General features: G+C 42.4%; 1 protein-coding gene across 2 annotated transcripts in view; it reads right to left on the reverse strand.

Moving 5' to 3' along the window:
- The window catches only part of Fat3 (FAT atypical cadherin 3), a 459106-nt gene that overhangs the window by 53394 nt on the left and 379013 nt on the right, over positions 1-26699 (reverse strand). For both annotated transcript variants that reach the window (XM_038323653.1, XM_038323652.1), the window contains exons 10-13: positions 26155-26351; positions 24864-25017; positions 21951-22184; positions 498-887 (exon numbers count right to left, since the gene is read on the reverse strand). In XM_038323653.1, the coding sequence (XP_038179581.1) occupies positions 498-887; positions 21951-22184; positions 24864-25017; positions 26155-26351 (975 nt within the window). The remainder of the gene's footprint in view (positions 1-497; positions 888-21950; positions 22185-24863; positions 25018-26154; positions 26352-26699) is intronic.

Genomic DNA, 26699 nt, shown 5'->3' on the forward strand with positions numbered 1-26699 from the left:
AAGGTTCGCTGAGCCAAGAGGAGTGGAAACCACCCAGATACACACTGTTTGGACTGACAACAAAGCACCCGTTTGATGTGCAGGGGATCATGGCCAGTGTCAGTCATAGTGCTGACCAGGGGAGTGGTCAGCTACCTGCAGATGGGGTACAGAGGCAGCTCATCTCCTGTTCCCTTCCTACCATAGGCACATGGGATCCAAAAAGAGCTAACGGAAAGGAGACACAAACACATTCTTGTGCTTGAATGTAGACATTACAACTTTACAGCTGTTACACAGAAAACACTGCTGACCTAAGCCTCCTAACTAGATGTTTTGTAGTCAACGCATGGGTCAAGAATTTGCTAAGTGAGCCCACTGCTTGGTGTTTGGAATTTAGAAGGATCATTGTTAGGAGCTGGGCACTGAAGTCTGCATGCAGGCCCTGCCAGGGAGGCAGGAGGATGACGGGATGGGAGAAGAAACAGGAAGTATTATTGGAATTGTCATGTACCCACCTGTCTTTGGGTTGATCCTAAACTTCCCTTGTTCATTCCCAGACCGGATGAGATACGTTATCTCAGCGTTAGTGCCGATATCTTTGCTGGTTGCAAACACAGAGAGAACTTGGGTACCAAAGGAAGTGTCCTCGGGTACCGTTACTAGGTAATCCCTCCTCTCAAACACAGGAGGGTTGTCATTGATGTCCAGGACAGTGATGGTGACCGAAGCGAGTGAGGAGAGGGACTGTCCAGGACTCTGGTCCGTGGCCCGGACACTGATGTCATAGGATGACTGTTGCTCCCGGTCCAGAGGCTGTTCCAGGATGATGACACCAGAGGAGCTGTCGATGGAGAAGACGCCACTGGCCGAGTCCTCCAGGGAGTACACAACCTTCCTGTTGATGCCTGTGGGAGGTGACACAGGATGAGAAGGCAAAAGCACAGCACCAAGATATTCGCTTTTCCTTATGAAAGACCTGCCCGGGGAAGAAAGCCATTGTGGAAATAGCTCTGGCCATACAGAAATGGAATCTTCAGTTTGAAAACGAGAACAAGATTAAAATTGGTAAATTGACAACAAATACCATAATTCTTTGGTTATTATTAATATATAACCTTTTTCAAATTAATTTCCCCTGAAGAAAATTTAGAGGCCAAATGGGTATTAAACCCAAGATTTGCTTCAGTCATTAAAATTCATAAGAAGGAAAGTAGGATGAATTCATTGTTGAAATCAGCTCCATTTTATTATAAAATTCTCTTTAAAATAGATTTTGTTTTAGTTTTTTAGTTATTTTGCGTATTTGTCTTTTTGTGAGGACGCACAAGTGAGTGTGAGTGGCTGCGGGCCCAGAAGAGGGCGTCAGGTCACTAGGAGCAAGAGTTACAGTGAACTGCCCGAGAGGGTTCTGGGAACACAACCCTGGTCCTTGGCAAGACAGTGAGCACTCTTACCTGCTGAGCCATCCTTCCTAGCCCTCGTAAACGCTCTCAGTAAGGAGAGCCACCTGTCAGAGGCCTTTGGCTATGATGACCATCTGCGATGCCATTTGTGAATCATGGTACCTGGAACACAGGTTTTTCTACTGCAAGGCTTTTTGTACATTTCCTAGCATGACACCTTGCCAGGAGGTGAGGGTGGCAGGCATTTGGCAAATAAGAACTGAACATTTTACTTCCCCATATACAGTTTCCTTGAAAAACAAACAAATTCCTGGCAAATCAATAAAATCAAGTATCTGGAAGGAAAGCCCTAAATCGTATTGTATGACTTTGACTAAAAGGCCACTGTAGAGAACACGTTCTTGGTCCCCTTCCAAAGAGGCCATTTTTTCACCCTAAGTTTCATCATTTACTTTTATTTCTGTTGCACAATAACCATCCAGCTATAAACATCAACTTCCAATATTTGTATTCAGACTGGAAACAAATGACAAATGGGCTCTCTTCTTCCAGTCTTGTCCCTTAACTGTGGCTTCAGGGAAGGGCTGAAAGAATAAACTCTTCCATAGAAATTCCTGAAGTGGACAGGCACGCAGAAAGGATCGAGTTTGTTCCTTTAAAACAATCACCTGGCTAAGTGTCAGAACAGGAGCTCTGGATGCTGCCTAGATTGTTTCTGTGTTCTCAAGACAGTGTTGTAAGCCACAGAGGAGTGTTTACAGGAACACAGCAGCGGCTGACATGAACACACCACACACGTTTTTTAAATCGCACACATTCCCTACAGGTTTGAAGACCACCCCCAGCATATGGCACACAGTTCTTTCCCAGAGCAGGAGGCTGAAAACCCAGAGCCTCTCGTGGGCTGGGAGCTACTAAATTCTTTCTGCCAGTGCAGGAGCCCAGGGCTGAGGGCCTGGCCTTGTCCTCTCAGCATCTTTAGATATGAGGGGCATGGAGCTAAGTCTTGCTTTTCCTGAATTCCTTGCTCAGCTTCTTGAAGGTGTTGTAGAAGATTTTATCCCTTCAGGCCCAAAGGTCAGTTAAAGAGAAAGCAACTTCTGATTTGCTGTTGAGAAACAAGTCGAATTAAGAGAGACAAGAGGGGATGGCTCACAGTGAGGTCAGTTGGAATGTGACTTTAGTGGACCTTGGTTCCCTTTATGGGGACAGGCAGTTGAAGTGTCATTAGAAACAATATGATGTCATTCAGTGGTGGCACACGCCGTTAATCCCAGCACTTGGGAGGAAGAGGCAGGTTGATCTCTGTGGGTTTGAGGCTAGCCTAGTCTACAAAGTGAGTTCTAGGAAAATCTTTGTTTTCCTAGAACAAACAAACAAACAGTTCCAGGTCTGCAACTTTCTCCTCTGACCTCCAAATTAGAGCCCATCTCTATGAGGAGGAGATGCTGTTCTCTTAACTCCGCGCTGGCCCTCCTGCGGGAGGGTTGCATTTACAAGGCTCATATGAGTCAGCCACACTGGTCCAGATTGATTCTGCTCTCTGTGACTTGGTGACAAGTCTTTCCTGCTTTGCTGTTACAGAATAGCAGAAAGCCATACTTCCAGCTCCTCAGAGTCACTTTTCCCAAATTCACCTCTCTAGACATTTTCGAATTCAGCAAATGGAGCTAATTCTCTCTCTCTCTCTCTCTCTCTCTCTCTCTCTCTCTCTCTCTCTCTCTCTCTCTCCCTCCCTCCCTCCCTCTCTCCCTCTGTCTCTGTCTCTGTCTCTCTCTGTCTCTCTCTGTCTCCTCTCTCTCTCTGTCTCTCTCTCTCTCTCTCTCTCTCTCTCTCTCTCTCTCTCTCTGTGTGTGTGTGTGTGTGTGTGTGTTTCCAGTGGACTTCCAGTTCCTCTTGTGAGGTGTCTACTGCCAGCATGAACCAGAAAATCCCTTCCCTGAAAGCTGGGCCATGAGGAGCTGCTGGAATCTTGTGGATGGAAAGGAAATGGAAGATCGACACTCTTCAGTGACTGCCCAAAATTCAGCCACAGAGCTTAAACAAAGTTTATTGCTTCTGTGCGAAACAATACCTTGTGTACTTGGATCATCCCCAAAGAGTCAACCCAATGTCAACACACTTAGCTTTATATCTGAAGCTGTCAACGGTATTAACAACAGCACCAGGTTTGAAAAGATGGTTCGGTGTTTGTCTTCTAAGCTTGGGGACCTGAGTTCAATACTTAGAATTCTCAGGAAAATAAATAAATAAATAGTCAGCCCTGTTACAGAATTCCAGAGCTGGAGTGGTGGCAGAAAAGATACTTTAGTTTCCCTGGCCAAGCAACCACCCTAGCCTACTTGGTGAATTCCAGTCGGTGATAGGGTTGTCTTAAAAAACAAAGTAACGTCCAAGGAATGACACTTAGGTTGTTTTTGGACTTCTACATGCACATGTGTGTGCACACACACAGACAGACCCACAGATACACACACACACATGCACACACACAGAGGCACACACATGCACACATGCATGTGAGCACACACACAACAACTCAAAATCAAATGGCAGGAGTCATCACCACCACAAGCAGAGTGAAATTACTTAGATCTGAGTTTTAAGATATGTGTGCTCTCCTTTTTAACAGGCTCTGTAGGCACCAAGAGCCTTCAGGATTGGCTGCATCCAGTCTGGTGTCTGATGCTTCTCTGTCCACCCTGCAGAGGCTTGTTGGCGACATCTATGTGCTCTTTCCACCTGCATATGGTCTGTCCCACAAGCCCTCCCACCAGACACATACCAAATGGCTGTGAGCGGGTCTGTATAGTGGAGTAGGGAGTACATAGCAGAGGAAGAAATAACTTGAAGAAATTTGAAAAGGTTTTCTTATGTAGTCTTTCTAGAAATTATTTTTATTTATTTTTAAAATCCATATGCATATTTGATGTATTTGATAATATCTGTCCCTAAACCAGGGTCCCCTTACGTCTCCCTCCTGCACTTAGGTACCTTTTATATTTATTTCTTGCTTACTGAATCTAATAAATGCTGTCTGTGTGCATATGAGTGTTGAGTCATTTACCAAGACATGGGGAACACTCCTAAAAATGATGTTTCCTCCCTGGCAGGCATCAACTGCCAGTAACTCATCAGATAGTTGTAAACCTCAGGTACCTCTCCTGCCTCTACGTTGGGATTCTTAACTAGCTGGATTTTATGCAGGTTTGGTGCAGGTGACCACAGCTGTTGTGAGTTCATGTGTCTACACAGCACGTCTTGTCTAGAGGACAGTATCTCACTGCTCTCTTCCCCACCTCCTCTCTCTTATGCTTTTTCTGCTCCTTCTTCCCTAAAGTTTTGATCACTTTTATTTCACTTCATTGAGGTGTTATAATTTATATGTAATAATAACATGAACACAGAACTCATGAGAAAATTCTGATAAATACCTACCACATGGAAATTGAAAAGTGAACTATTGAACCACCCCTGGGTTGAAAAGGAAATAAAGAAAGAAATTAAAGACTTTCTAGAATTCAACAAATTGAAGGCAAAACATACTCAAACCTATGGGATACTATGAAAGCATTACTAAGAGGAAAGTTTATAGCACTAAATACCTACATAAAAGCTCTAAAACAAAAAGAAGCAGACTCACCTAGGAGGAGTAAAAGACAGGAAATAATCAAATTGAGGGCTGAAATCAATGAAATAGAAACAAAGAAAACAATACAAAGAATCAACGAGACAAAGCTGGTTCTTTGAGAAAATCAACAAGATAGACAAATCCTTATCCAAACTAATCAAAAGGCAGAGAGAGAACACACAAATTAGCAAAACCGGAAAAGAAAAGGGGACATAACTACAGACACTGATGAAATCCAAAGAATCATTAGGTCATACTACAAAAACCTGTACTCCACAAAATTGGAAAAGGTAAAAGAAATAGATAATTTTCTGGACATATATCATATACCAAAATTAAGTCAAGACTAGGTGAGCAATTTAAATGACCTATAAACTGCAAGGAAATAGAAGTTGTCATCAAAAACCTCCCAACCAAAAAAAAAAGCCCTGGGCTGGATGGTTTTAGTTCAGAATTCTACCAAAATATCCAAAAAGAGCTAATACCTATACTCCTCAAAGTGTTCCACATAATAGAAACAGAAGGAACATTGCCAAATTCTTTTTATGAGCCTACTGTCACCTTGATACTAAAACCACACAAAGACTCAAACAAGAAAGAGAATTACAGACCAATCTCACTTATGAATAGTGATGCAGAAATACTTAATAAAACACTAGCAAACTGAATCCAAGAACACATCAAAAAATTATTCACCATGATCAAGTTGGCTTTATCCCAGCAATGCATGGATAGTTCGACATATGAAAATCTGTCAATATAATCCATCATATAAATAAACTGAAAGAAAAAAACATATGATCATATTATTAGATGCTGAAAAAGCATCTCAAATTGGAAAGGAAGAAGTCAAACTTTCGTTATTTGCAGATGATATGATAGTACACATAAGCGAACCAAAAAACTCTACCAGGGAACTCATTCAGCCAATAAATATCTTCAATAATGTTGCAGGATACAAGATCCACAAAAAAAATCAGTAGCCCTCCTGTATACAAATGATAAAGAAGTTGAGAAAGAAATCAGAGAAACATCACCTTTCACAATAGCCATGAATAATATAAAATATCTTAGGGTAGCACTAACCAAAGAAGTGAAAGGCTTATTCAACAAGAACTTTAAGTCTTTGAAGAAAGAAATTGAAGAAGATACCAGAAAATGGAAAGATCGCCCATGCTCTTGGATATAATAAAAATGGCAATTCTGCCAAAAGCAACCTATAGATTCAATGCAATCCCCATCAAAATCTCAACACAATTATTCACAGACCTTGGAAGAACAATAACCAACTTCATATGGAGAAACAAAAAACCCAGGATAGAAAAAAACAATCCTGTACAATAAAGGAACTTCTGGAGGCATCGCCATCCCTGACATCAAGCTCTGTTACAGAGCTTACAGTAATGACAACAGCTTGGTATTGGAATAAATACAGAGAGGTTGACCAATGGAATAGAATCAAAGACCCAGATATTAATCCACACAACTATGAACACATGAATTTTTGACAAAGAAGCTAAAATTATACAATGGTAAAAAGAAAGCATCTTCAACAAATGGTGATGGCATAACTGGATGTCAACATGTAGAAGAATGAAAATAGATCATATCTATCCCCATGCACAAAACTCAAGTCCAAATGGATCAAAGACCACAATATGAATCCAACCACACTGAACCCGATAGAAGAGAAAGTGGGTAGTAGTCTTCAATGCATGGGCACAGTAGACCACTTTCTAAATATAACCCCAGTAGTACAGACATTGAGAGCAACAATAAATAAATGGGACCTCCTTAAACTGAGATGATTCTGTAAAGCAAAGGACATGGTCAATTAAGCATAAAAGCAGCCTAAAGAATGGGAAAAGATCTTCACTAACCTCACATTAGACCAAGGACTGATCTCCAAAATACATAAAGGACTCAAGAAACTAGACATCAAAATCCAAATAACTCAATTAAAAAATGGGGTTCAGAACTAAACAGAGAATTCTCAACGGAAGAATCTCAAATGGCTGAAAAACACTTAAGAAATATTCAACATCCTTAGCCATCAGGGAAATGCAAATCAAAACAACTATGAGTTACCATCTTACACCTTTCAGAATGATAGATCAAAAACACCAATGATAGCTTATGCTGGAGAGGATGTGGAGTAGGGAACACTAATTCATTGCTGGTGGGAATGCAGACTTGTACAACCGCTTTGGAAATCAGTATGCCGGTTTCTCAGAAAATTGGGAATCAACATACCTCAGGATCCAGCCATACCTCTCTTGGGCATTTAACCAAAGGATGCTCAATCATATTACAAAGGTATTTGTTCAATTATGTTTATAGCAGCATTATTTTTTTTTGTAATAGCCAGAACATGGAAACAACCTAGATGCCCCTCAACCAAAGAATGGATAAAGAAAGTGTGGGACATTGACACATTAAAGCATTATTCAGTGGTAAAAAACAATGACATCATCCCATAGCCACACTGATGAATATCTTGCATATCACCATAGAACCTTCATCTGGCGATGGATGGAGATAGAGACAGAGACCCACATTGGAGCAGTGGACTGAGCTCCCAAGGTCCAAATGAGGAGCAGAAGGAGGGAGAACATGAGCAAGGAAGTCAGGACCGCAAGGGGTGCGTCTACCCATGGAGATGGTGGGACTGATCTAATGGGAGCTCACCAAGGCCAGTTGGGCTGAGACTGAACAAGCATGTGATCAAACCGGTCTCTCTGATTGTGGCTGACAATGAGGACTGACTGTGAAGCCAAGGACAATGGCACCAGGTTTTGATTCTACTGCATATACTGGCTTTGTGGGAGCCTATTCTGTTTGGATGCTCACCTTCCTAGACCTGGATGGAGGGGGTTGGACCTTGAACTTCCCACAGGGCAGGGAACCCTGACTGCTCTTAGGACTAGAGAGGGAGTGGGAGGAAGAGTGGGAGAAGTGGGAGGTAAATGGGAGGAGGGGAGGAGGTGGAAATTTTTAATAAATAAAAATAAATAAATAAAAATAAATAAAAAATAAAAAACAAAGACATTTTGAATTTAGCATGCAAATGGATAGAGCTAGAAAATACCATCCTGAGTGAGATAATCCAGACCCAAAAAGATGAATATGGTATGTACTCACTCATAAGTGAATATTAGGTATAAAAAAGGATATGGAGCCTATAGTTCATGATCCAAGAGAAGCTAAGTAATATGAGTGGAAGGAATTAGAATATGAGCAAAGAGCTCAAGACCATGATGGGTTCACCCACTGAAACAGTCTACCTGAGCTAATGGGAGCTCACTAACGTCAGCCAGACTGGGAAGGAACAAGCATAGGACCAAACTAGTCCCTCTGAATATGGCTGACAGTTGCATGACTTGGGCAGACTGAGGGGCCATTGGCAGTGGCACCAGGATTTATTCCTACTGCATGTACTGGCTTGTTGGGAACCTATTATCTTTGGATAGATGCCTTGTTCAGTCTAAATATAATAAGGGAGGGCCTTGGACCTTTTCCAAAGCAATGTGCCTTACCCTTTGAGGAGTGGATAAGGGGTGGAAGGATATGGAGAAGGAATGGGAGGAGGGGAGGGAGTGGGAACTTGGATTAGTATGTGTAATGAAAAAAGATAGTTTGTTGTCTTTTAAAAAAAATAAAAAAGCAAACAAAATGATGTTTAATTCTGTAGAAAAGAAAACTTGGTAACTATTTAATTTTCTACAATGGATACCAGCTGAATAAATTAGGGTCCATTGATATGCAGATAGAGAGCTTTGTACATGTCATTTAATATAATAGATGACATGGGAATCTGTTTATGAATCAGCATAAATATGCAGGTCATAAAATAGTATCAAGTTTATAAGTTTATTTTTATGAAGAAAAAGCTGAAGGAATTCAGCCGAAATGTTTACTATTTTGACATTGTTTTTCACATGTGCTTAACTTTCTAGATCATATACAGTAGGCACAGGACACTTTGAAATAAATAAATGAACTGTTAAAAAATTCATGCTCTCAGGAAACAATTCTTTAATACAAAGCTTGGAAAGTATCCAAGTTTTCAAGAGATTTTTCCAGCCCAGCTTTAATTCTTAATGTACATACCATTTGAATTAATTGTGGAAAATTAGCCTACATATTGTATAGGCTTTCTGCTGGTTGTTTCCATTGTTCATTTTAGCTCATCATGCTTAGAAAGATAGTAATGCGACTTAGAAAATTGCTTTTGTCAAAGGCCCCATTATAAAGTTACTGCAGAGAGTATTTTTAAACGAAATTTTACTCTTTAATTAAGGCAATTAAAGGAAATGGCTGGCCTAAAATTCCTCTCTCATCTTCAGTAGAAGGCAAATACAATCCCAGCGAGCCAAAGAGCTTAGGTTGAGTGCTCCTGTTTTATCTTCAAATATATGTTGGGATAATATAGAATTAAACTGGAAGATCCTATGATGAAGTCCAGGAACTAGCAATACTTTTAGCTTAGCAATTACTGTCCTTTTAATATACTTTCTAATGTCTTCTGCTTTAAGTGCCATTTAAAAGTTTTTCAATCAGTGATGACTAAAGCTGCCTCATTCTCCTGGGCAGAATATTAACTCCCAGGGTCTGAATCTCCCTTTAAAAGGTCCAAAAAGATAGAAGGCTGCCATGACTAGGTCAGGAAGACCCTGCCGTCTGTGCCCAGCATCGCCTGGGTGATTGCCAAGTAAGTTTGGCAGCAGCTGTTTCTCTGGGTCTGATGACAAGATTGTGGCCCCAACCCAAAACAAAACCCTAGGTCCTTTGTTTAGAAACATAAAGGCATCCAGCACAGTTACATCAGAGAATTAAATCAGGAAAAGCCTCCTATAAGTAAGGGACATTATTTTGCTTAGACAGCACTGTCTATATACCCAAGAAGCTGGCCCCTGTACAGTGAGATTCTCTGTGATATGGAGAAAGCTAAAGATCCCATAGCCTGGTCTTGTCCTAGGCCTGATGGAGTTAATTGTGGGTAAATTAATTAATCTACAAAGGGGGCTTTAGAAAAAACCACCATCTTTACTAGTATACTGGACTTCTGTGTTATGCTATGACCCAGTGATGATACTCCAGCATTGAAGATGAACACCAGACTAATTCATTGACTCTTCACTCATGCATCTGCTCGTTGGTGCCTGAAGATTCCTGCTGCACAGGACTTCTGTGCAACCTCAAAGGTCCCTAGTTTCTCAGGAGACAAACGTGCAGAATTATTAGGAAGGATTGGTCAGAAGTTTCTCAGAAACTAAAGTTACTCAGTCATGAAGAAAGAGTAGATGTCAGGAGTGCTGGAGCATTTGGGGAGATGCAAGAGCAACAGGAGTTATGGATGCTCACAAGAAGGCAAAGGGCTCCCTGTTGACAGCTCTAGCAGCAGTATTAGGCTGCCTGCTCTCAGCCAGCCGACAGTCACCAGTTCAGTATAACTGACCATTTCTAGAGTAAACTACAAACTAGGCCTAAGTACATGAGGAGGGAAATCAGCAAGGAGAGAAGGATGCCTGCTATGGGGGGCTTGGAGATGTGTGAGCAGAGTGTTCTGTGATTCCTAAGATGGAGGAACTCACCAGCAGATGATATACAGAATAATGCCTGTCAGGAAGGCCTCACGGTGGGAGGTGACTACAAATAAGAGCCTCAATGTGCCCTAAGAGACAGGAAGTCAAACCCTGGGGACCTTGGCGTTTTTACACAAAATGCCAAGAGTAGGAAGAAATTCCCCAGCTGCGAGTCTTCCTCGAGGCCATCCCTGCATTACTGTGCCTTGCACAGGGCCTGATCCAGTACAGAAAGCATGCCAACGTGTGTGTGTGTGTGTGTGTGTGTGTGTGTGTGTGTGTGTGTGTGTGTGAGTGAGTGGGGCGTGGCACAAGTCACTGTGATCACTTTGGGAGAAAATAAAATTCTCCATTTAAGCTTCTTTAGAAGGGATTCCTATTTCACTTGACAACTAGTGTTTTGATCCACACTTAAGAGAAATTGGGCTTTAGAAAGGGTAATGACAACAGTAAGTTAGGTGTCAAATGCAAAGTCTCCTAAGCTGAGCAAGGCATTAAAGTTCACTAGCGAAAGCAAATAGTTCAGCCCTGTTTACCTTACTTCAGTCTTCCCGAATCAGACCTTAGTCTGGAGCATGTCCTGTTGCTATTTTAGGATGTTTATTTCTTTAACCCTTGGTTGTGGAAAGCTTCCCAGAGGATTCTGATAGCATCTATAATTACAGCCAGGGGGTGGGGAACTTATTCAGATGGTTAGTAAAGGATGGGATTGCTATATTTAATCCATTTTTATATCCTAATGTCACTCTGGATTCATTCCCGAGTGTGACATAGAACAGGTCCGTGTCTCAAGCTTGTATTGAGCCACATGCACTACTGAAAGAACCCTGGTTCTAAAAGAAGGGAAAGAATCCAGGGGTCTTAAGGGGCCTTAGAGCCCTTCACTGTCTCCTAGCCACTACTGAACAGACCCCCGGGGAAGCCACTTAACTTTGAACAGTTTTTCCATCTGCAGGTAGGAGTAACAAGATCCTTTCCTTCAGTAATGGGGGTAGGTGTGAAAGTTCTTTGAGATCTCTGGAGAACGGCTTTATGCATATTATTATATATACACGCACACACACATATATGAAGAGAGACTCTTTGTATATGTGTACGTTTGCTTGAGTGTGGATACTTGCATGTCAGTCTGTGGGGCAGAAGTCAACCTTAGGTGTTGTTCCTCAAGTAACATCTATCTTTTTTTTAAGATTTATTTATTTATTATGTTTATAGTGTTCTGTCTGTATGCTTGCTGGCCAGAAGAGGCACCACATCTCATTACAGATGACTGTGAGCCACCATGTGGTTGCTGGGAGTTGAACTCAGGACTTCTGGAAGAGCAGTCAGTGCTCTTAACCTCTGAGCCATCTCTCCAGCTCCCATCTATCTTTTTGTTTATTTTTGAGATGGCATCTCTCACTAGTCTGGAGCTCACTGGTTAGATGAGGTTGGCTGGTCAGCAAGCCCCAGAGATAGACCTCTCTCAGTCTCTAATGTTGAGATTACGAGCATGTGCCGCTCTGCCTAGTGTTTTATTATCTAATAGACAAAAGGCTTGGAGTACATTGTTCTCCAGAAAATGTATTAAATCGCTCAGTCCTCACAGAGGGTTATTTAATTTTAGTGATATTTTAATAATTCCTCAGCATCTTCAAAGATTTAATACTTCAGACAATATTGGAGCTTGGGGGAAGGAACATACATACCTACATTTAGCCCTAACCTGTGCAGCTCAGGGGTAATGATTTCTAAGGCATCAGGAAAATCATTGATTATATGATGCTTAAAGGAGAAAGGTAGAAATTAGAATTGAATCTATCTTGAAATATTTTCTGGGAGAAATCACCATGACATAGAATATTGGCTAAAGGTGTTAGGGTCTTCTCTTCAAAGTCTTCTGTGGCCAGTCTCTAAGTCTCTTCAAAAAGTGACAGTTTGGTCTAGATTTCAGTAATGATGTTGTACACATCTACTAGGACCATGACTTTCATAGGAAACAGATCTCATATCCACCCATCCCACACCATGCCAAAGTAACTGTGGTGCCTGAACCTGTCTCTATGAGGCTTGCCATGGAACTGTGTAAGACAGTTCCAGAGATAACCACTCTGCAGGGAATTCCTAGCGAAGCATGGGTAGATAGAATTTAAGATTCCTATGAACTTGCCTTCATATATTTCTATATTGCTCCGTAGCAAGTTGTTTGGGACCCTAGCAGCGTAGTATAGTGAATGCATGCTATGATGTGCTTTCTAGGTATTAGAAATCTGGGTGTGACTTCGTTGGTTGTCTCTCCATTATGGTTTCCTGTGAAGCTGTTAGTACGTTGTCAGGTGGGATGTGAGTTCATCCGCCAGCTCAGTGAAGGGCAGCAGGTTGACTTTCAATCTGACTCATGTAGTTTTAGGTGAACCCTGGTCTCTTGCCACTTGGACCTCTCACGGCTCTGCAGTGGTTGTTCCCTAGTGTGCGTGATCCGAGAGAGAATGAGAGGGAACCTCTGGACTGACTATGACCCCTAAAATTCATGTGTCAAGGCTCTCGTCTTTAAGAGGTGGGATGGAAGACTTTTAGGAGGAAATTAGGGCTAAATGAGGTCAGGAGGAGAGCTTAATGGGAGGCAATGGGAGCTATTTAAAAAAAGAAAGAAAAATATGTTTCTCTCCCAGCTAGTATACACGTGAAAGGCCATGCTAGTCTGTAAATCAGGCGTGCCCTCCCCAGTCCTAACCAACATGTCCTGGCTCTAGAGAAGGAAACTCCAGAACTGTGAAAAGCAGTTTTCTTCTGTTTAAACTACCCAGTGGTTCATTACAGCAGCCCGAGGGGACTCAATAGAAGCCACAGCTACAGTGAACGTCATGACCTTCTTAGGCCTAATAGCCAAAGTGGTGCCAAGGGAAGAGCACATTACAGGAAGCAAGTCACTGGGCTCAGTGGTAGAGACAGCTACCAGAGGAGAGTAGCTGTGGTGCTTTGAATAAGAACGACCTCCATAGAATCTGAGTGCTTGGGTGTCAGGGAGTGGCACTATTTGAGAAGAATTAGGAGGGGTGGCCTTGTGGGAGGAAGTGTGTCACTGGGGGTGGGTTTTGAAGTTTCAGAGGCCCATGTCAGACCCAGTCTCTCTCTCTCTCTCTCTCTCTCTCTCTCTCTCTCTCTCTCTCTCTCTCTCTCTCGCCCTCTCCCCCCCCCCCCCTCCCTCCCTCCCTCTCCCTCTCTCTCCCTCTCCCTCTCCCCCCCCCTCTCTCTCTCTCTCTCTCTCTCTCTCTCTCTCTCTCTCTCTCTCTCTTTCTTTCTCTCTCTTTCTCTCTCTGCCTGTGGATAAAGTTGTAACTCGCAACTACTACTTTTCCAGAACCATGCCTGCCTGCATGTCGTCATGCCCCCTGTCATGATGAGAAAGGACTAAACCTCTGAAACTAGAAGTCAGTACCCAATTAAATGTCTTTTATTACAAAGGATTACCTGGTCATGGTGTCTCTTCACAGCCATAGAACAGTGACTTAGACAATCACTGAAATTTTCCTGTTCCTTAATCTCTATATTTGAAGGCGCGTTCATTTACCGACATAGGTAACAAAGCCAGGGGTGTATGCGGTGCCGGTGCCTTTGCAGCCGTACTGTGCTGGATATTGGTATTTATTATGTTAAAGAAGACATGCACAGTAATACACAGACACTTCAGAAAATGCTCGCATTTATATATTTAATTTGTAATATTCCTATTTTATGAATTACAAATGTTATTCTGAGAAATGATCTGTAGCTGTGACCTAGTGTTAAGGTGTTTGAGAGGCAGAAATAGAGTTCTTGAGTGGTTCTCACCGTGTGTGAGGAACGGCAGGCCATGCTTACCTGGGCACCATCTGAAATGTAAGTTACCACTGTGCTTTGCATCCTCAACCACTGAGTCCTAAACCCTGGAGGATGGCCCACACCAGGCGGCCTCTGGCAGTGGGACTTTTGACTCCTTTACATGGTCATCCTAGTGAGCTTGCTGCTGGCTGACTTCTGAGGGCTCCTGACTAGTCTGGAGTCTCTCATTTCCCTCCAGCCCTCAGGTGACACCAACAGAGATGGTCCAGGGAACTAATCCGAGCATTACTATCCCCTGCATATCTGTTCCCCAGTCCTCCTGAACTCCCTTTTATGATTCCTGCTGTCCTATCACCAGCTATGGTTCAGAACAAGCTAAATCTGCAGCTTACTCATAGAGTAAACGCAACAGCGACATGCCAACTGCAGGGTGGTTATGCAAAGTGGGGATAATGTATCTGAAGCCCTTGGCACAGAGCATGGCATGGAACAGCAGCTGTAAAGGTGGATGCTAATGGCTAATATCTTTTTTGCATTTTTAATTGATTTTTATTGAGCTCTACATTTTTCTCTGCTTCCCTCCCTGCTTCTCCCCTCCCCACTTCAACCCTCCTCCCTATAGGTCCCCATGCTCCCAAATTACTCAGGAGATCTTGTCTTTTTCTACTTCCCATGTAGATGAGATCTATGTGATTTTCTCTTAGGGTCCTCATTGTTGTCTAAGTTCTCTGGGATTGTGGTTTGTAGGCTGCTTTATGTTTAAAAACCACTTATGAGTGAGTACATGTGATAATTGTCTTTCTGGGTCTCGGTTACCTCACTCAAAATAATGTTTTCTAGATCCATCAATTTTCCCGCAGAATTCAAAATGTCTTTATTTTTTTTCTTCTGTGTAGTACTCCATTGTGTAAATGTACCACATTTTCCTTATCCATTCTTCATTTGAATGGCATTTAGGTTGTTTCCAGGTTCTGGCTACGACAAATAATGCCTTTAAGGTACCAGCTCACTTGAGCATGGTCTCTGGCTTGAAAAAGTAGCAGTAGCCGTGCACTCCCTTTCTTGCTTCGGACTCCGTTTCTGGCGACCAGATTCTTTTCCTGCTTGTGCAGAGGGCTGTTGTCTAGGATCGTGATTGGTAAGTTTTTCCCTTTAAATAAATAACCTGTTTATTAATCATAATTCCAAACTGGTGTGGGGTTGTTTTGTGACTTACTCCTTTACCTGACACCAAACTTGGGGCACGAACCCTGAGATTAAGAGTCTCATGCTCTACGGACCCAGAATTCAGTTCTGTCTACTCGGCCTACCTAAGTGCTGCCTTATTAAAAGGCCAACACAGTTTCTTCCTTCAACCAATGAAAGCAACACAGAGACAGAAGAACCTCCTACACCAAACCAATTTCCTCCTGATTCCACAGGCTGTCCCCTCCCCAGCACTGAAGGTGGTAGACACTTCAGATTGCAGATTCCCCTCTTTGTGCTTTTCTGTGTTTGCCTTTGAGGTCCTGTGAAAGGTGTCAAGTCGTTGGATGTTCAGCCACGTCCTGACCAGATAGCTCTCTCGGAGTAAGTGATGAATATATTTGCTTTTCCTCGTGAGGAGATCAGAAGGGTGATCATGGAAGCTGGTGCTTTACTTTGCCCATCAGATTTGAGAAGCTCCAGTGAGGAATAGAATACTCACAGGAAGGCCCAAGCAGTACTTCACACACCACTCCAGGGAGAGGCCAGGGCACTTGATGGTCACTTCCGTTGGTTCAAGCATTTCACCGACATACTTTCCTGTGCTCTTTATGGTTCTCAAGGAGTGACAGACTAGAAAGGAGGAACGCTGGAGAGGTTCATCTGAAATAGTTTTGTCAAAGGTATCTGGAAGACCCCCAGTGCTTCCTTTAGAGTATACCCCCCTCACGGAGTGCTTCCTTTTTTGTTCAGGGCCTATACTTTCAGAAGGAATAGTTGATCCAGCCCATTGAAAAACCCTGTATGCTATTATATGTACAGGAAGGCTGGTTTATTCCAGTTTTTGTTCCCTGACTAGTGCAGGACCCATTATGCTATGGTCCTCATGAGGGGTTTGCTACACAAATACCCAGTGGACTAAATGTGCTGTGTTTATCATGTGTCCCCTAGGAAGGACAATGCAGGGACAGCAAATCACACACTTAGGTCAGAATATAATAATTCTTCAAGAGTTTTCAGGTCCCTTGGTCTTCCTGATTCCTTCCTTTCTGTTCATAGAGGGATGTCTCTCCTGACTTACAGGAAGGGCGCCCACCTGGTAGACACAGAGTTTTTCACATCTATTAATGCATTATCTGTCCATACCACGTCTTAGTTTGAGCAGAAAGAACACTTGCATCTGTTTCCTAAGGTTGAGGTCTTGATGAGCCTGTCTTGCCATTGACCTAGTCCCTTGCCGACGTTTGCAGATTTCACACTGGAAGTCTCACTCCGGGCCTCCTCTGATCCTTCTCATTTTGGTCCTGTGGTCTTTCTCAATACCTTTATAGGATGTTTTTTCGTACCCTTGTGTGTCCTGCTCTAATCCACTTTAGATGCTCTGCTGTGTTAGTCTTCCGTGCACCCAGAATTGATTATCCAGTTCCTAAACAAGCTCATCCATTTTCTTTCTCTGATTGAGTACATGTTCCCTAGCCTTCTCGAATGATCATAGACACACCCTGCCCTATTTTCTGGTCCCAGCTCTTTTCCTCTGTCCTTGACTGTTTTCCCAGGTCTTTAGTTGGGTTTACAGAGTTCCATCTTTATGGCTTCATCTTCACGGTCAATATGTCTTCCTTAGTCTATTCTTACTGAAGATTATTCCCAAGTCCCACTTATTCTGTGGCTCTATATTTATGACTTGCTCCTTGACCTTTGAGTAGCTTGAGGATATCTCTCTAAATAACTTATCTGGGAAAGTCTTGCTGTCCCGTTTACAGTGCTTGTTACTTGGCTGCTCATTAAGTATTGACTACGTAGAAATAAAATACTAGAAGTGTGCTCTGAGCTTGCACACTTCTGAGATTCCCCAAATTCCAGTTCTTGTGGGATTACAGAACAAGAAGGGAGCAACTGTCTCATTAAATACAGAACAAGAAGGGAGCAACTGGCTCATTAGATCCATTCCTTTCTTTGTGGTCTTTATTAGTAATAAGAAAAACATTCCTCCCCACGTCCCAGTATCTAGAAATTGGCATTTCCATAAACCATGGACTGTAGCATGCTTTCCCTGCACAAACTCACACTCTATTTTCATGCCATGCTGCCTAAAATGGTCACAGTGTTTTTGTTCTGATCCTCCACACACTTGTTTCTTTTGATAGGGAAAATAAACCTCTCAAAATGAAATTCTGATGGGCAGAATAACTATTCATTTAATTAGCCACTGTATTCTTCCCTGCCTGAATAGTCCCCCAGTATAGTCTCTCTTTTTTAAGGTATGCAACCACAGTGCTTTGTAAGCCAGTTTGCTTTTCTGAATTATAAGAAAAGTATAGCTTTTCTTTTTTCTTATCTCTTTTCTAAGCGTGCTTTCTCGCATGCTTTTGGCTTCGCTGCTCCTCTCCAGAGCCCTTATCACAGCATGGCTGCCTGCTAAGCTGCAGAAGCTGACCTCCATCCTGCCTTAACTTAGCAGCATAGTGGTTTTGCCCTCTTCTCTTTCCCTTTCTCCTCCAGGAAATGGCTGAGATTTAGGGCTTGCTTGTCCAGTGCTTTTGTTTTGTTTTTGTTGTTTGTTTTGTTTTTGTTTAAATTAATAAAGTTGTCTTAATAAATTTTGGCTTTTTTGACTTTAGGAAAAACAAAGCAAAACAAGCAAAACCCAAAAAAAAAACCAAACCCTGAGCTCCTAAGAACTGTTAATAGCCTAAATGTCTACTAAATCTAGCATATTAACCCCAAGAGGTAATGCATTAAAAGACCAAAATTTCCTTGTCTTTACAGAAAAGATTATTAAACTTTCATAAATTTGGGGTCATAAAGTCATGTCACTATTTATGAAGCTGAGAATATATTCATTTTACAGGAAAACTAAGAACTTAATGCTAAAATCTGGATAGTTACCACACTATTTCTTAGAACTCATTAAATGGGTATAAAATTATCTTGTCTTCCTTTATTTTATTTTATTCCTAATGGAAGAAATTCTTATGACGTTATTTTTAGTTCATTATAAATTATTCACTGGAACGACCTGCTTGACTAAAATAAATAATATGTTTAAAATGAGAACCTAAAGAGTGAAGGCTTAAGGCTTCATAGCAAAGATTTTGGACTTGGGAATTCATGGAATCAGATTTTGGATTAATATCTTGTCATTTCTCAACAAAGCAGAGGGACCACGTATATAATGCAGCCGAATTATGGTTGTCACAGTCCACTTGGACCCACTGGTGTCTGAGGAGGCTGAGTCCTCCAAGGTGCTAGTCAGAAGGGGCACAGCACAGGCTCCCTCACGCTTTCTTGGTAAAGGCATCAAGCACTCTGTGGTCTACACTTTGTGACACGTGCCCCCTTCCCTCCAACAGCTGCATCTCAATGCAAACACATTAACACCAAGATGTCAACAAAAGCGTTTGATCAGGACACAGACGTTCATGAGCTGACACCAATGGAGCTGGTTTACCATTTCATGTAAAGGAATATCCCCCCCCCCCCCACAGACAGGGTTTCTCTGTGGCTTTGGAACCTTCCTGGCACTCGTTCTGTAGACCAGGCTGGCCTCAAACTCATAGAGATCCACCTGGCTCTGCCTCCTGAGTGCTGGGATTAAAGGCATGCGCCACCACCACCCAGCTAAAGGAATGTTCTTAACAAAAGTCTCCCGAGCTAAATGGATTCGTACTTCTCACTAGAAGTCAACTCAATAACTTGGATGAACCTGAAACAAATTATGCTAAAAGAAAACATGCCAACCTCAAAAAGGGTACAAATGATATGATTTTGGTGAGTAATATTTTAAATATTAATTATTCTTTAAATATTTAAATTATCATTTATTATTTATTTAAATGACAAATTATTTTATTTATCTAGATAATAAATTATTTTTATTTTTATTTAAATAATTATTTAAATATTAGTTATTTCAGAGTGATTTTCTTTAAGAAGGGTAGAAATTTCTTTATTCTTCACGAGATAGGTTGCAGCTGTGACTGGGTGGTACCATCAGTTAGTGGGGACCCTGTCTATAGAGTGGGTCTGTGGCTACTGATCAAGCAGCTGTAGCTATTTACCACACGATAGGACCTGAACACATGGAATTCTGATCTTCTGAGTGCTATGGTATTTATGAAGTGCTAGAGATGAAAACATCCAACAAGAACCTGACTTTTATGTAATAATAACGAAATCAAGCTCTGCTTGGCACTGTAAAAAGGAAACAAAACACACTAGACGGCTGGATTCAGCTTCATAGCTGAGTGGGAACTCAGCTTCCACACATTTGATTGGTCTGCATAGTGAATCCCTGACTCAACCACCTGATAGCCATCATATGCTGCTTGCTCTAATCTTTCACTTTAGGAGAGACAGAGAAATTTACCCTGGAGACCTGTGTGATATTGGGGCCACCACAGATCATGTCACGGGACACGCACTGCTGTGAGCTCTGATCAGCCCTCCCAGCACCTCCTCGGCTTGGCGCACAGGCAACAATAAGGCTCCCATTTGTTCTACAATGTCTACCTCGCTTCTTTCGTGCAGTAAGTTCTCTCCTTCCAAGTTTGCTTGCGTTTCATGATTTGATCTCAGGCTTCTGAAGTGAGCAAGTGACAGGAATTTTTAATTGCTGCGTCATTGGCCAGTCCAGTCATGGTTCTTTTGAGGAAATGAACAAGAGTCTGGCATCATGCAGGAAGTTTCGTAAGGCTGACATGAAGGCCAGGCACATCTATTTCCTACACTGGTGTCTATGGTACCCAGTTCCTTGGTCTCCATGGGAGGCTCTTCGAAGAAGCCTTCTACTTATCATGGAAAATGCGAAGATCAAGATATAATAAGATATCCTTTGATTTTTCTTCTTCCAGGACTTTCCAGGACATCCAGGACTGTCCGGATAAGTGATCAGAATTTAGATATCCCTCCCACCCCATCTGCCGACCTGGTGAACTGACCAGACAGACGTGAAGAAGGACACAAAGCTAACTGTGTTCTTCATCATGCACATCTCCTCTGGGGTCACATCTCTCAGTCCCGCCCATCCCACCCGCACATCGTCCAAATCGCATGTGCAGGGACCAGACTTGTGTGTCTGCTCTCTGGCCGCTTGAACACATCTGGTCACTTCATGAAGGGACTGAATGGCAGAATTCAAAGCTTTCAGCTTCTGAAATATTATCTATAGGCTAATTACACATCCTCAAGTCGAATTTTAAATTGTTAAAAGACTCATTAGCTTTAATTCTGTCCTCTTTCCCCAAAAGTCTCCAGATAAGAGTCCAGAGAATGTTTTCTAAACTTCGTTTGAAAAAGATTATTTGCAGTTATTACATAATTACGTACTAATAAACATCCTTTTCTGTTTGCCATTTTCCACAATAATATACATGCTTTTAAAGGCTTCATCTTGGCCTCAGAATTATGCTAATGTGAGAAGAGCAATAACTCAAGTGTAGCCTCTAATTTCTGTAAGGGGAAATATGAAGAGACCCTGGGTGCTACGTTCTTTGTCAGCTAATTATCATGTGTTTGCTTTTCCATTAGTCCAATAATTTTTCTGTCAATTCAGAGTTAAGCAGAAAGACAGTGAATTATATAAAGGCCTGCTTAGCATAACGGGCACACCCCATCATTTCCTAGCCCTCTGATTTACAGCTCTGTATGCCCCTTCATATTTATATTCCATCCTATAAATAACGTATGCACTCTTAGGTCTACCTCGCCATTAGCTCCAGCCCCTTCCAGCTCCTCATCTCATTATGGAAAAGGGTTTGAACATAAACTTTACTAGCGACTCCAGTTCCTGTTATTCCTTCTCTCTCCACCCTCACTCTGCTGGCGGTGCCTGTGTGTAAATAATGGGGATGGGGCTCTGGAAAACACCAGTTTAAAGAATCCACTTCGGGCTAGTAGCACATTTAAAAGTTGGTCTTTGCACCCCACCGTGGGGCAGTACGATGGAGATTGTCGTATTTCAGTGGAGGCCGTGACAGAAGTCTTCCTAGAAATAGAAATGAACTCTCCCTGCTGCACAGTGCAGTGTTTTAACTATGCGTTGGAGGAACAGGCAAATAAGAATGCTACTGTTTTTATTTTTTTTTAAATGAAAATCACAAAAGCAAAAGACCAGATCCTGTAAACTATCCCCACATCCTTAGTTACAAGGTTGAGGGATTCCTAGTTCTCTCTCTAGGACTAGAGGAGGACCGGGAAGGAGGAGGAAGAGAACAGGTGGGGTTCTTCCTGCATTGGAGGCACACCAGCTCAGCAGTAAAAATCTGGCTTACTGTTATGAGTTCTAGCAGGAGAAGCTCTTAGAACCTACTCCTAGGCGTAGTGTGCCATTGTGGGAGGAGCCTGGCCGGTGAACTGACTTACCAACATCAGGGTCCACTGCTTGCACTCTGGTCAACAGAGCCTTCGTGGCCGTGTTCTCGTAGACACAGGCAGTGTAGTGGTTGGAGGAGAACACAGGGGGATTGTCATTCACATCTTCCAGGAGCAGGAGGACATTGGAGTGGCAGAAGCGGCCGCCCCCGTCAGTGGCCCTGGCAATCAGGTTGTATACTGGGACCCTCTCCCTGTCCAACAGGGCCAAGGTCTTTAACTCACCTATGAAATGAAATAGCAGCATGGTTGTTATGGTTCTCAAAATGATCTTTTCAAGCAGAAAATCAATTGCATGAAGAATTCTAAACACAAGAAATACCAAGGACATAAGGCCTAAGTGCCCTGTAAATTGAAGACATACAGCAAATTCAATTTTTTTAGGCATCTGGGAAATATCACAAAATTTTAGATTCAATGGAAAACCAACCACTTGACCCTCAGATTAATTAATCCTTTCACCAAACTTCCTGATGTTTTTTTTCTTTTGGTGAATGCGGGAAGCTTTCACAGAGAGATGGCTCTAGGTGTATAATTGTCCCAGTGTCCATGACCCATAGACTCAGGGGCATAATATCCTGTTTCTAAACATGCCGCTTTTTACCCCATCTTTTAGAGGGAAATAAAACCACCCAAACTGGCTGGGTAACAGAAAGGTCTTGAGTGATGATTTTCAATGATTGTCAGTTTGGCAGGATGTACAAAGAATCAATAGGAGTCAAGGCTCCTGGCAGATTAAAGAGGGATTATCTAAATTGAAGCTCCTATGAGAGACTTTCTGATGATGCTGGTTGAGGCCTAAGGGCCCATCTTAAATACAGGAGGCTCCCTTCCCTTTCCTTGAGCTGTGTAAATGGAGAGAGTGAGCAGAGCACTGAATTCATTTCTGTGCCCTGACTGTGGAAGCAATGTGACCAACTAGCTACCCCACGCCGCTGCTGCAGGGGCCCTCATCATGATGGACTGGACCCTAGAGCTGTGAGCCGAATCCACCCCTCCCTGTGAACATTGCTTTTGCTAGGGTATTTTCCATAACACCTGGAAAAGCAACGAACATAGGTTCTAGCACCACAGGGATTAAGCTGAGTCTACAAAATAACCTGGTTCTAACGGACTTAGCTCATATTTACTCCTCATTACCATATCTCCTTACCTCCCTCTCTACAAACAGTCTCCCCTCTACTGTCACACCTTATAGGTAGATATAGAATTGGATCTTATTTTGCACGTGAGAGAAAATATGCAATATTTGTTCTTTCCTCCATATTACCCTCTCTTGTCACCTCCTTCTTCCTCCAAAAAAGCCTCTTTGTTACCTTTATGTCACATTCATATGAATATTTGTATATATTCATAACTGTAGAAATTACTTTTGTAGTTGCTTCAGTGTCAGTAGAGAATGGTAAGTGTAGCAAGAAGCCAGAGTAGTTGCTTTCTAGTGCATAGTGTGACTTCTGGGTGTCTGCTCCTCTTCAATAACATTGGTGCATTTGGAATAAGCCGCATGAGTTGTCAGTTGGCTCCTTCTCGGTTTCCTTCCCGAATATAGCCATTTCTCCAACACAGGTCACACTGAGTCATTTGCCTCTTTTTCAGAAAGCTCCCGGGGATTTATCAGGAGGACACCCAGACCCTGTACGATCTATTTCAAGATGCTTCTTCCTTCTCTCATGCTCTGACTCCTGCACCCTGCAGTCTTCTGCTGTAACTCTTGGAGTATTGCCTTGGTTTCCCGTCTCCTTTCCTCAGAACAGCAGTGACTTCTGTGGTATTCCTACATGACTGCCATTGCGTGTCTTCTGGGAAGTCCTTTTCTGTGCCTTTCCTTATTGGGGTTGCAGGTTGTCTATCTTCTGATAGGGCCCAGAGAGTTAGGGGCATATTCTCATGCAACTATACCCTTGCTTCCTGGTAGGATAGGTGGGCAAGGGATGAGGGGAAGGCAGTGATTTCTGAAGACTTAGCTCACTGGGATGGGCACAACAGAGGAACTATGCAGGCTGTTTGCTCTTTACACTTCATTTAAAAATTCCCGCCAGATGAACCACCCAATCCACAATGCAGAAATAATTTGCTACCACAGAAAATGACTTTTCCACCAGCTCTGACCTTCAATTCAGGCATCTGACTTTAGTTTACATAACCTTTTACCTTATAATTTTTGTCTGTTTATGCAAAGACATTTGGGGCCTCACAGCTTTGGAGAAACTAGGCATGAATGTCTAATAAAAACCAGACAAAAGTGCTAATAACAACCAGAAGGGAACCGAAGGGATTTCACCACGAAGAAACTTTTCTTACTAAGCATCACACCTAGTTTGCATGGTGACCAGCACTTGTGATGCAATTCCCCTTCAATCTTCGTCTCAATTCACAGAGCTGTGTGCTTATTTAACACTAGTAAATGTGGTGAAACAGATGGAAGGAAGGCAGGAAGGAAGGAAGAAGGAAGGAAGGAAGAAGGAAGGAAGAAGGAAGGAAGGAAGAAAGAAGGAAGGAAGGAAGGAAGGAAGGAAGGAAGAAGGAAGGAAGGAAGAAGGAAGGAAGGAAAGGCACGAGTAGAAGGAAGGAAGGTAATCACACGAGAAGGCAAGCTTTTCCGACACGGAAGCTTCCTCACGAAGGAAGAGGAAGGAAGGAAGAAGGAAGGAAGGAAGGAAGGAAGGCAGGCAAAGGGGGAGGAGAGGAAAGGGAAGTCCTGACCCTAACCAAGTCAAGTTCCTGTAGCCCAGAGTACCCAAGTACACTATGAACTGCTTGCTTATTTCTTAGCGTCTAGCACATCAGAGCCTCATATCAAGGCTCTAGCTGAGTAACTGTCTACTCATTATGAGACCCCACGGGAAGATAAACTCTCACATAAATATATAATGGCATTTTCACAAAGAATAAATTTCATCTTACCACTTTCTGGATCTAGAAAAAATTCATTGTTTCCAGATCCATAGAGTGAGTACCGTATATCTCCATTGGATCCAATGTCCGCATCCTTGGCACTGACCTTCAGGATGAGTTTATTTGATGGAATGTCTTCTGGGAGAGATGCTGAATATGCAACCTGGGCAAAGGCCAGCAAGAGTGAGTTAATCATTATTACCTGTGGTACAATATCCTCCATGAGTGTTACACCAGGCTACTCATTACTGACTGTGGTACAATATCCACCATGATGGTGTTACACCAGGCTGAATCATTACTGCCTGTGGTACAATATCCTCCATGAGTGTTACACCAGGCTGAAATGTGACTATCTGTGGTACAAATTTTATAGCCACCATTTAAGCAGATTTCTTTAAAATTCATTCATATGGTTTAATTTTTGTGGTTTCTTTTTCTTTGCCTGAGAGTACATTTCAGGGTGCAATGAAACTTAACATATTCATGTCCTTACATTTTCTGTGCGTGTTCACCTACACATATGTGTTGAGCACTCCCTGTATGTACCGTGCATGGATGTTGTGACTAGCGAGGACACAGTGGTGAAGAAACAGACGCATCAGTGCATCGCGAGACCTGACACTCTGACACTGATTGTCCATTTCTCTGTTGAGACCAGATGGGCTCCTGAGATCATTTTCAGTCTTGACAGAGTCATGGGCAACATCTGGCCTTAGTGTGTGAGACTAAGTCCACATACATCACTTTTCTAAGATGCAGAGCACAAATATTATCTCTTGGTCCACAGGTTAGAAAACATAGATTAACAATTATTTAATTTTGCCAAAAAATAACACAATCTAGTTCTTGTGTAAGCATTGTGCATTTGGACAGCAATCAAAAGGATATTTCACGGGGGATGTGGAGACCTCACTCAGCAACTGGGCTCCAGTAAGAGCTACGTGATCTGCAAACAGGCAACTCACCATATAGGGTCCATTTCTCATATCCAGAGATTTAGAAAGAGGCTATTAATTTAAAAGAACCCTTAAGAATTTCTTAAAAGTTAGCTTTAAGGCTCCTTATTCCAGTTTAATTGGGGGAGTGGCATAGGGACTGGGCTCACAATCTTTCTGGTTATCTAGATTCCCTTCACATTTAGGACATTTTATACCAGGTTCTGCTCCCTTCCCTCTTGTGTTCAATGGACAAGAGCAGATGCTGCTCTGACTGTAGGGAGAAATGTGCAATGAGTTTGGCTTTAATTTTGGAGGAAGTAAGTCGGTTTCTAAGAAGCAGTTTTATCCCTGAAGCTCACCTGATCACACACTGGACTGTTGTCATTTACGTCACTAACAATCACTTCCACCATGGCCTGTGTGACGAAGAGTCCATCAGAGGCAGTGATGTTGAGGAAGTACATGTCTTGTTCCTCTCGATCCAGAGGTCTCTTCACATAGACCTTCCACTCATTCTGCACCATACCCAGGGCAAACCGTCCTCGGGGGTTCCCTCCTGTGGTGGAAACAGAGTTTCTGAGGACTCAGAGTAGACACCCACATAAGAGCCCGTGGGGGAGCATCCAAGTGTCCCTAACTCTCTACCCTTATGATACTGGAAAGAGTAAAAAGTCCATTCATTTCTCCTGCAAAAAAAGCATGATATTTATATGCTCTTCTTGTGTGAGAAGTAAAACAGAAACTTCCAAGCAAATGAAGTCCTCTTAGAGAAGCTGGGGATGATCTTTTGTTTAGTCTCCCTTAAAGATAATCAGATTCAAACTGTGAACCATCAATTGGCTCCTCGGGATGTTGCAATTGGCTTTTCTCTTGGTCTCAAGAGAGGCGGTATTACACTGTAGTT

Source organism: Arvicola amphibius, chromosome 3 (assembly GCF_903992535.2).
Source record: "Arvicola amphibius chromosome 3, mArvAmp1.2, whole genome shotgun sequence".
NCBI classification, from domain to species: domain Eukaryota; kingdom Metazoa; phylum Chordata; class Mammalia; order Rodentia; family Cricetidae; genus Arvicola; species Arvicola amphibius.